The sequence below is a fragment of the Cyprinodon tularosa genome, unplaced genomic scaffold (assembly GCF_016077235.1).
Source record: "Cyprinodon tularosa strain WSP-4 unplaced genomic scaffold, ASM1607723v1 ctg52, whole genome shotgun sequence".
NCBI lineage: Eukaryota > Metazoa > Chordata > Actinopteri > Cyprinodontiformes > Cyprinodontidae > Cyprinodon > Cyprinodon tularosa.
In genome coordinates, this window is record NW_024039252.1 from 1,727,885 (window position 1) to 1,740,179 (window position 12,295).

The following is a 12,295-nucleotide window of genomic DNA, read 5'->3' on the forward strand; positions in this document are numbered from 1 at the left end:
TCCGTATAGCTTGGGCACCTTTATTAAATGTATACAGAATATGTATGCATTAATTTGTAGATATATATTATCATTTAAGATCTACTGGGGAAATAAATGTCAAATCCGGGTTATTCACCATTACCATGTGGACCATATTAAAAATAATTATATTTAGCATTTGCTTATAATCAGTACTCGAGTTGAGGGGGGATGGCATCCCCCTTCTTAAAAAAAGTCTTAAAAATCTTCCCCCTTCTTAAATGAACCCCCACCACCCACCCACCCCCACCCCCCCATACCATCCCCTGTGACCTTTTATTAATGAATGTGTAAAATGTCTACTTTAAATTAACTGATCCAATTGGGAAATTTGACATCTACTTTTGTTCCTAACTATGTAGGGGCAGTGATAGCCAATGCAGTCCAGGGACAAACTGCAGTTTTACTGTAAGGTGCCTTGGTGAAGGTCAACGACCGTCGTACCTCACATGTAGGGCTGGGTAAAAAAATCGATTTAATCGATATTGAATCGATTCCTGTACATTTTTCCTAAATCGATGTCTAGGGAATGAGCTCGATTTGTTTTATAGTGACATGCGTGGCGTTCACATTCAAATGAGCAGGAAAGATGCTCTCAAGATGACTTCAAGCCAGACATTAACAAGAAGACATTAACAAATGGGTGCTGACCAGCATTGACCCTGTAGCTGTTACAGACAACACTGCACATATGGTTTGTAGAGTGGAGATAATGCAGCTCATGCATGTCTGCAGTGTCACGTCTGCTTGCTCGAGTGAGGCTTCAATTTTTCACTTTTCAGAAAGAAGTTTGCACTTTTGAGACAGTTTTCTTCACATCTCAAGTTTAAACTGTCCGATTTACAAGTTTGCACTTTGTGTTTAATATGACAATGAAATAAATGAGTATTTTGAAACACAGTTGAACCACTTTCATTTTTGTAAAACAGATCGAATCGAAATTAATTGATTTAGAGCTGTACGAATCAAACTCGAATCGATTCAGGACTTTGGCGAAAATACCCGGCCCTACTCACATGTAACAACCATACTATGCATACTGCTTTAGGTTAATACACTATATCAATTAGGCTTTGTATGCTTTAAAAAAAATAATAATAATAATCCACCATCCCCCTTTTTTGTTTAACTAGACTTCTGCTCATAAATAACCAAAATAAAAACTTACAATATATTAACCTTATTGTAATTAACCTTTATCATGTATGAGTTTCACTTTCTAAATTGAAATCCTCAAATATATAAACTTTTCAAAAATATATTAATTCATCTGAATATAATGTCTATTGGAATGACAAGTATACATTTCACTTTTTTTTTTTTACATTGTTAGAGTACGTTACTTATGCTAGTATATGCTAGTTACTCATGCTGTGCATAAGCGCTTCTGTTTGAAAGGTCATTAAGTTATTAGGTTAGCCGGCGTCAAGAGTTCAGAATAAATACATCTTGACAGAGGATGTGCAGAGTACAGCATAAGATTATGTGACATTATTGTATTTTTCAACATATCACTAAAATCCATAATGATACACGTTATGCAAATCTTATATTTTATTAGATGTAAGGAAAGGCAACTCTGAATAATTATTCACTTAAAGCTGTGTATCTTAATTGTTTAAACAAAAGGCAGATATGCAACAGGTTGTACTATTTTAATGCATCGGTCTAAAGACCTATAGAAAGAGCCATGGAAGCATTAAATGCAAATTCCTCAAGCTCCTCAATGTGGCCTATGGTTAGAGAGCATGGCATTGGCGTTCTGGGGATGCTTCAAAGGTCACTGGTTTAAAAATACTGACACTCTGGGTCCCTGAGTGAAACCTTTAACCCTGGATCTCTCACTATGTGCTACTCAGTGTGGCAGCCTTAGGGTTACATGCAGAGGACTTTTCTAACTGGGAGACTATAAAGCTGTCTTTCCTTTCCCTTAATTTCCTTTCCTTTCTCCTCCATAACTTTACATTCCATACTTGCCCCTTACAGCCAGTGTGTATAGTTGTAACTATCGTTAAAGCTGTGTTAGAGTTAGACATTGTAGCATTTAGGTGAAAGATTAATAGATCAAGAGCCAAAGTTGGGCAGCTTCCACTTGTAGCTACCAATAGAGGTCTGACTGATTCTTATAGAATGTTACATTGATGTTAAATTAACAAATACAACACATAATAAGCAGTGTCAGTGTTGACCTGCCATTTTACACTATACCAGTGTAGTCAGCTGGGAGTTGAAATGTGTGCATGCATTCATTATTATTTCCCCTCGTGTCTTACTCTTGGCTTTATAGTAATTAAAGCAAAATCAATTAAATATACTTAAGAGACTTCAAAGATATTTCAGCAAGAAGAAACAAAGTCCAAGTGTGAAGAGATAAAGGTAATAATGCGTTTAAACCGCCTGCACCACTGCATGAACAATAGGTAAAAACCAAAGCACAAACATTTGTGCAGCTACAATAAAACAAGGACAGTCTAAGTTTATAGATCTATGGTTACATACAAGAGGGTAGTACACCGACAGTTCTATCATCAGTAAATTCTATGTGGTTGTTTAACAAAGTCAGTTAAAGTCGGGGTCTGACAAAAAAAATCATTCCTATTACTTCCTCAAGTCATTCCTATTACTAGTAACAATCAACCATATCAAATAACACATCTCTAATCTCTTTGTGGTTTATTTAATATTTGAAAAAATGTATCCAGAAAACGTGTCTTTGAGCAAATATTTTCCAATTTTTACATTTTCAGGTTTTCTAAAAAGTTACATATTTAAATATACAGTATAATGTTAATACTGTATATCTAAAGATATACATCTATAGATATCTATAGATATACAGTACAATGTCCGTCAGCAATTAAAATATATTCAATTTAAACTTTAGAACTAACAAAGAGAAGACATAAAGGTTTAAAAGTGTAGGTCGTGTGATCCTTAATCATCTACAGAGTCTCTCATAAAAAGAAAGGCATCTCACAAATAGAAAGGCAGAACAAAGGTTTTCCTATACTTCTAACCATACATTCAACACAAACTCACAGCCTGCTTTTCTTTAATCCCATTTTATCTACAAATTTCAATGTAATGTTCTGGGATTTTAGTTTATGAAGGAATGCAGAGGAACCCACAAACATCAGTAGGTACAAATCATGTTTGTATTTTTTCCACATAACACCAACAGTACAGTCAACTGAACAGTCAACTGAAACTACACAACCAGACAAACAAACCTGTGGATTGCCTGAGTTGATTACAAGAAAGTCTATGACTCAAAGCCACACACGGATCATGGAACGCCTGAAGCTGTGCAAGATCGACAACACTCTAAGGGCCGGATTTATCAAGATCTAATTTTGCGTGCAGTAATTTGCGCTCGCAAACTGGAATTTTGCGCGAGGGGCTGAACCATGGTTTGCGGGTGATTTAACAAGAGCGATTGCGTAACTGGTGGCAGGTGCAAAACTGTTGGAGACGCCCTATTTAAATGATGGTTTTGCGCGTTTTGTGGTTTACGGCAAAGTAGTTTGTGCAAACTAGTGCATTAAGAAATTTTAATCTTACAGTGACACCCCCACCAAAATTGTATATATATATATATATATATATATATATATATATATATATAAAAACTTTGGCAACCTTTATTCCCTATGGTGGTATGTGGCTGAATTTCTACTTCACTGCAGTAAAAAAGAAAAAAATATTAAAAGTGGGAGGTCGGGGTTCTCCCATAGGGCGTCAGGGCGACATGGCATTTAGAACGTCGGACAGCACTTCTGAATAACGAGATTGGGAGATCCCAGATGCAAAAAAGTGCAATGTTGCAAGGAGTTTTGTGATATCTGGTATTGCGTGGGTCCTCCTTGTGGCTGGCTCCAAATCCATTCGGAGTTCCCCCAACAGCTCCAAAATGGCAATGCTGGATAAACCATATGTTTTGATGATCGTTTCCTCGTTCATTCCAAAAATATTCACACGGAGTGGAAAAAGTGCGTTCTCTGCGTCTCCTTGCTTCATTTCGATGTCTCCTTCTTGCGACAATAACCGCTGCCATGTGTGCGCAATTACGCATACAGACCATTTGCACCTTCTTTTGAAACGTGTTAAATATAGAGTCAGATACCGTTTGAAAAATTGCTTTCAGGTTTAATAAATCAATTTGCGAGTGCTAAATTAATATATTTACATGTTCTCCTCCCACAAGACGCACTTTTGCGTGTAAACGCCCCATATTGCATATTCATTGCAGAAAAAGTACTAAATGGATAAGAGGCGCTATTTAGCACGTTTTAAAGACCAAATCCTTTTAGCACGCTGTTGATAGATCAGTTTGTACATTTTTTAGCGTGCGCAGTGAAATAGCTCACGTTTTTATACACGCAAACCTTTGATAGATCCGGCCCTAAGAGTTTTCATCGAATACTCCATGGGGCTGTGGAAAACCACACTTAAGGCCAACTTCAAGCAAAATGCAAAATCTCCTTCAAGTCAAATGTGAAAATAATATATCAAGCTGATATACAAGTGAGAATATGTAAACTAGTTCATTTCTCTAAAATTCGTTAATTTCTATTATATATCAAGCTATAAAAACAACAAAATTAAAATAAGTTACAACTAAACGTTATAACAGTTTACATTTCCTTAAACTTAATACATTTTCGTCTGACAAGAATGTGGGCGCTGAATTGCTTCATCACATGAGAAGCATGGAAATGCCACACTTAGACTAAAAGGGAAATTCATGCATGGTGTTTTTTAGTCCTAATTAGTTAAGAGCTGGCAAAAACAACATTAGAATGTGAAGAGGTGTCAATAATGAACCTGCACCCCATGTGGTAAGAAAACAAGTAAGTCTAAACACAAGCTAATGAGTCCTTCTGTTTTACTTTTCTAACCTGCAAATGTTACTTTGGAGGGGGAAATTGCTTAGACATTTTTTTGTCTTTTCTCCACATGCTTAGAGGGGAACTTTTTATATATCCTGACAATTTTTATTAAGATTTCAAAAAATAAGATGCGTCTTTTTTTTTTATCAAACGTTGTTTACAAGAGGAGTGATGCTTCTGTTGGACACAAGGCTGATTCTCAGATAAAGCTTTGCAAAAATTCATTAATGTTAAAAAAATCTGATACTGTGGAAAAGAAGATACTTGGTTTTCTACATAACTGCAACTACAGGAGAACACTGTGTTCCTGGCATGTTTCCCATACAGCTTGACAAGTCCAAAGATTGGACAGGTGGTGTGGGGATGGTGTTGGAATGGTACGATGAGATGATGCCCAGTGGCCATGTGGCATCGCCCGCTCTTCATATGGGACGAAAGGGAGCCTACATGCCCATAGTGACCACGGCAATGAGTCAGTGGCATTGCCACTTCCTGCAAAAGTGCATGAGAATGAATGTGGCTTTAGGTCAGGGCGAGTTGAATAACTGGGAACAAGCCTTTCAGGGTACTATGACACTCTGAGATTGCAGCCAAGTGCAGAATAAAGCCATTTATTCAGATGTGGAGGTTGTAGTATCAATACAGATGAATAAGGTTCAAAGTGTGAGAAACCTAAATATAAATTTAGATTTGAGTACAGAAAACAGCTACATGCAGAAATCAAAACAAAGTAGATAAAGTTCTTTTCATGAGATTACAAGAAACAACAGCAACATATGTGAAACAGTTCACAACAAGTGAACGCCTTCCTTTTTATAAAAAAAAAAAAAAAAGTCCTAAATCTGTACACAAAGAAGCTAAAAATAGAGGCTCCCACAAGCCAAAGGAAACCCTTCTGTAAAAGCAAAAAAAGGTTATTTGCAATCCTGCAGACTATTGGATTTGACAATTCCATGTGTGCTGCAGGTTATGGAAAGACATGGATGCTATCTTAACCTTATTCTCACATCTTATAAAATAGAGAAAAAAATCACAGAACCACAGTTCTTTTTTATGCATAGTTCTACAGTAGAAAGTACGACGGAGTATTAGGGCCCCACATGAAGAGAAAAAATATTTTTGCCATGACGAGAATAAACTCGACATGTCGACTTTAAAGTCGACATTTCGAGAATAAAGTTGAAATGTCATGTTGAGTTTAATCTCGACGTGTCGACAATAAAGTTGAAATTAGTTCAAGAGAGCCAACCGCTGCACAGGTTACATGCACAGAATCCAGAATCAGACATGCCTTGTGTAGATGATTTGGTCAAATTGTACTTCCTGTGATGATTATACAGTTGCAGCACGTCAAAGACTACCTTCACTCTTAAAACGCAGACTGCAGCTGTGGAGCGCGGTTGCTCTTTTCTCCAAACTTTGGAATGTCGAGATTAAAGTCGCCACGATATATCAACTTTATTCTCGAAATGGCGAGTTTAAAGTCGACAGGGCGAGTTTAAAGTCGACACGTCGAGATTAAACTCAACAAGACATTTCAACTTTATTCTCGAAATGGCGAGTTTAAACTCGACATGTCGACTTTAAAGTCGACATGTCGAGTTTAATCTCGTCATGGCAAAAATATTTTTTCTCTTCATGTGTGGCCCTAATACTCCGTCGTAAGAAAGCAAATGTATAAGATTAAGAAAGTGATAAAAAAAAAAGTCAAGTAAGTTATCAGCCCTGACCAATTACCTGCAGAAGGAAACGTTAACAGATGGGTAAAAAAAAAAAAAATCTGTGGACATCTTTTCCACATCCAAAGCTAGAGCAACTGGAGATGAGCACAACTCATCTTCCCTGCAGCCCCTTCCATTCAGTTCATTCACACAAGAGAGGAGCCGAGGTTTAGCCGTGGGTAAATCTGGCTGAGATTAAAGAGGTCTGTCAACTCTTCTCAAATGAAGCACTGGATAATCATATTAAGCATTATATGGGCTTCCAATATTCACTGTGACATCACGCTAAGCTACAATGTGCCCATAGCCAGTGGCCAAAGAGATCCACAAGCATGTCCACGTACACACACTGCTGTGTCAGAATTTGGACAAGGCACTCTTTGCACATTTCAGTGCCAACGGTGGCTATAATTGAGGGAATATGGCTTCAAGGAAGAGAGATGGACTCACCGTGGCAAGCTCATCAAACTTTCCAAACAGCTCATTTAGCAGCTTAACCAGCTCCTGAGCTGTGCACTGAGACGCCAGGCTGGTGAAACCAACTATATCTGCAAATAGAATGCTGCAACAGAGAAAAAGAAGAACAATTCAAGTCAGTGCTGGTTAAATATAGTAACATGGTAGTGTTTTTATAAGAATGAAACACCGTTCTTGTAAAAAATGTACAAAATCTTTATGTACTGTATATGTATATCAACAAAAAAGTGACACCAACGTCCATATGTACTGTATAAAGCGACAGAAAGGAGACAGAAAGAATCTGTTCTATTCTTCAATTGACTAGCAAAGCATGCAGTCAAGCAGAGCAAATTAAAAAAAGCAGCAGGAGCATCTCAGGGGGATTTCAGACATGGCCTGTAGGAGCTGCAGAGGAGTCATTCTAAGACATCATGCATCTAAAGGGGCTGCAACTCTCTGCAAGAGAACTTCACTTTCATAGTTACTGTAGCTGGCTGCATACAGGACTAAGGCTACCCGAGCAAATAGTTAATAAAAAAAATATTTGGAATTTAATCTACATGCATGTTATGTCAATTTAAGATAGCAGCTCCTTTTTTTTTATCAAATTGCTGTTTGTAATATTGAACAGAGATATAATAGTTTATGTTTTATGTTATGATGCAAAGACCTGCACATTTTATCATTACCATGTATTTCATACTAAAATGGAATACAAATAGCATATGTAGTTTGCAGTAGTTCCCAAGAATAAAACCAACTGTTTGAATGACTTGGTTAAGTACTTGAGTTTACTAACTAATCCAAAGCCTATGCAAAAAAACACACAAAAATAACTGAAAAATCTAAATAGCCAGGTGTCAAAATAAGGTCAGTGAGGAGTTTCAAGCTGTAAAATCACATGTATCAAATGAAGGCATTTATAATCATTTAAAAATGTGTGCAATTTGATTTAAATTTGCATAAATCACCCTTGTCAGATTTAAAGTTGTATCCCAAATTTAAAATAACAGTGGTCATGGTGACCTGACCTACAACTGTTGTTTTGCAGCATGCCTCTGTAATAGAAGTTCCAAGTTTTTTTCATTATTTATTGTCACCTTCAAACAAGCTTTTACAGTGGATACATCAACCGCCTTGGAGCATGTGTTTTTTTTGTGCTGGCAGGCAACACATCCTTTTGGCTCATCTATGAACACCCTATTGTATTCTGAGCACGCACCCAGAAGAAAGACAGGTGGAAAATAAGACCTTGTCACATGGCTTCCCATGGCTTTCACTATAGTCACCCCATAGTGAAAAAGTAGGCAAGGCATAAACTTGCAAATCTTAATGAAAATAACATAGTGGGTTTTCTGATGCTTGCTAAGATACAATTTTATGCTATGAGAAACTTAAAGCTACAGTGTGTAATTTTCAGCGACATCTAATGTCCAGACTGCAGACCGCAGCAACATGAACATCTCCCCCCCACCGCTTCTCCCCCCCAACAGTACGGCGAGCGTTACGGGACAAAATGTCTTCCACGACGTCCGCATCACCTACCTTCTCAAGTGATGAGGTTTGTTTACATAGATAATTTTACAGATAGTATTTCATTAGTCTGTGTGTTCAGTACCGTCTCAGTTCATCTCTCTCAACTTGCTGTAGTTACTTTCGAGCTTAATGGGCGATCTCGCAATCGCTAGTTTGTTGGCTCTGCGCTGCCGTAGCACAAAGATGTCTGCCTCCATGGCTGCGAGACCCGCTCTTATGTAATTATAAATAACGAATTCTAAGGCAACGCAAATATTAAGGTTAAGAGGCTGAGCTTGTAGATGATGATAAATAACATAGTTATGTATAATATATTACATTTCTGACTGTATATCCCTGTAATTATTACACACTGTAGCTTTAAAAAACGGGAAATGGAAACAGTTCTGAACCATTTGACCTGATAACTAAAAGATCCCTTGATAACAACAGTATCTCCACATTTACTGACTGAAAAAAGTCTATTCTACTGTCATAATAAAGTAACACTGACTGATAGGACTGCCTCACTTTAGGTTTGTATCAAAACATAAAGGTGATTACATATAGCTAAGGTGGAAAGGCAAAGGTGAAAAAGAACAAAACCTGCAGCACAGGTCAGGCGTCATGAGTCTAGTGCGTTTTTTGTTGTTGTTGTTGTTTTTTGGGGAAAAAAGGGACTACATTTGGTCATTTGCTCTTAAAAATCCAAAATATCAAAAGCAATCAGAAACTAAAATGGATTACTCTACTGTACAATGACAACAAATTTTGTCATGGGTAAAGATTTATGTGAATTTATGTTTTTTATTTTGGAACATGAATTTAAACTCCATTTTATGGAGAATTACAATTAAGCCCTAAGTTATTTATATCACATGTTCTACCAACATGTTTCTTCTGGCTGGAAGTAATTAAGCTGTTATCCCAGCCAATCCTAACTTCAGACTAAAAGAGAATCTGCTGGGGCAGCTAAGGATTAGGGTAATTGCATAGCGCCCTTCCAGTGTCCAACACCTGGAGCTCCTCAGCAAAGTGGTCAAAATGTCATTGGAAACAGGCAACAAGGAAAATAGTTGGAGAATAGTTTGACATTACTCAAATATTTTTTTATGAATAATTTTTTGACATATTTTGTTTAGGATTAATACTACTTACACAATGTGCTGTCTTTTTAAATCTAATTTTTTGGTTTATTAAAAATTTTTTTAAATCCTCAAATCCCAGGAGTATGAATAATTTATGGCTTAACTACCAATGCTAAATTATTTCCACTATTGCTAATTCTTGATCACGCTGTTTGTAAAAGCTTAAAACAATTTATCAATTGATTCATAGATTTATGAACAAAACGTGTCAAATCATGTTAATGTTATTCTCCTGAAGCAGGTACTGTAACATATATCAATTGCTACAGCTTTATCTGACTCCACTGAGAATATCTAATAAGTAAAGATGCAGTAAGTCACCTCGGACTCTATTGAAAAAACAAACACAACAAAAACAAACCTACCTCAGCTGGTAAGTCAGATAAAGTTCTAAAAGCTTCTTAGCTAACATGCTGGTAACAGATTTTACATTTATGCTATTTTACTACATTTAATGAAAATATATTTCAAAGCAAATTTCAACAAAGAAACAAAACCCGACCTGTTCTCAGAATCAATGGAGATCAGCTTTACTTCTGCATATATTAAATGTTAGAACAGATGGAGTCAAACGTGCTCCTTAGCCCAAGGACTGTAAAGCTCTTGTTTATTCCTTGTGTTGTGTAATAAAGCAGAGGAGAATGTTTCTGAAGAACTGGGCATGAGTGCTGTGTGCTAGTTGATAGTGTGAAAGGAATTAGTCATAAAACTGTCCCAAACAACTTACACATCTACAGCTCTTGTGCTCACGGCCGACTGTTACCTTCATGTGGGCTTGAGATTTCACAGCATGACAGAGTGCTGGATCTCTGAGAAAGAGCTGCTAAATGTCACTTTGTTGTCTCACAGATGTCACCATAATGAGGTGCAGTGGATTCAGTTTGCGGTAAAGACTTTAACCAATAACAATCTGTGGCTATTGAAGTTGTGGTGCATTAAATCCTTATTTTTTAAGTAAAATTTTTAGACCAGTTTTTTTTTTAACTCTGCAAAGAGGTTACAGTGTGGTGAAAGCAACATTTATTTCCTTAAGGATTGAATCTGTTTCTACTTTTTGCCATGGCTAAATAGTCCAGATCCTCCAGAAAAATGTAATATGTCACACAAGTATACCTTCAGCAAACAGAAACTTTTTTCAAATGTGTATGTCTGCATCTATGTGAAGAAGAGCTGCCCCCAAACCTAATAATTGCTTGTACCACAATACTAGCCTATTAAATCTTATGAGGGTGCGGACAAGTGCAAGACCAGTTCAAAAATATTTTTACATATTTTTTATTGCCCCAAAACATCTTATTGTCCTTGAGTTTATGGTTGAAAACTGATGGACATTATTGTTCAGGATCATTCTTAGAAAATGATGGTATATAGTAAAATAAAACAGTAAAATATGGTTTAGTCAACTACAGCAAATTGACAATGTCATGCAGTGGTAAAATGAACTCAGTCTAGATGATGTTTGTTTTCTTAAATAATGAGTACGTTTTAGACCAGTTGTAAAGTGGCTCAAACTCTAAAAAAAAAAGTATCCTTGCATTACACCATTCTGCAGAATATTTTGTTAAAATTAATAGGATTTCGGAAAGGATCTTCTTGGTACTTTTTGGTCAGCAAACGCTTTCCACTTAAAATGTCTCGATATCTGTGTTCTGTGGGCCTGGATGAAATGAACTTTGTGCCATATTGGTTGATATAGCACCTTTACCAAAAAGAATAAAATCATAATTTGGAAATTGCTTTTTTGCATTTATTCAGGTTATCTTTTTCTGACATTTACATTTGATTGATGATCTACAATATATGTTCTAACAAAAACAATTCCAACCAAAATCTTTGAGTGGTAAATAATTATCTTAACACTGCTAAAAGCAGGTTAAACAGCCCTTGAATAGCATACTCAAAAAAGTCACTTTAGTATTATCCTGAAAAGAATCACATGTAAACTAACTATAAATGACTTCTCCAGAAAGGACTAAAGTCTGTACTTATTGCCAGTATTGAAAAATAGACATCATGTATGGATTAAAACAAGTTTGCCGGTCATTAAGTGTTGAATAAAATACAAAATGCAACAAGCACGAGAAAATAAACTTCAGGGAATTCAGAAAAAGCCTATTCTCATACACAGTAAAAATCTCTTTGATATGATTCATTTTTTGTTTTGATTTCTATTTCTGAAAAAAAGCAAACAGCTTCTACATTAAGTGCTCTTAATGTACTGTATTTAAGATGCAGCAGAAAAAATAAACAAAGTGATTATACTAAAAAATCAAATTACACAGTGTTTGATTCTGAAAGAGATATATCTATCCAAATCATCCTCCTACACATCACATGTTCATTGGTTTAAATATGAACTTAATCCAGGATTATTATAAAATCTTCATATATTGTGTATGTGTATAGGCTAAGTGCAGTAGGTGTATTTAAAAGAGAATTGCCATATCAAATAAATCAAATCAGTAGATAAAATATCATAACTTCTTGGACTTTTTATCAGATACATTTGTTCCATACTGTATTATGCTCCAAATTTATATTC

The 12,295-nt window shown here is 36.1% G+C and overlaps 1 protein-coding gene across 2 annotated transcripts in view; it reads right to left on the reverse strand.

Annotated features, from left to right (window-relative positions):
• The window catches only part of LOC119795701 (adenylate cyclase type 1-like), a 60,060-nt gene that overhangs the window by 35,736 nt on the left and 12,029 nt on the right, over positions 1-12,295 (reverse strand). For both annotated transcript variants that reach the window (XM_038303832.1, XM_038303831.1), the window contains exon 4: positions 7,082-7,193. In XM_038303832.1, the coding sequence (XP_038159760.1) occupies positions 7,082-7,193 (112 nt within the window). The remainder of the gene's footprint in view (positions 1-7,081; positions 7,194-12,295) is intronic.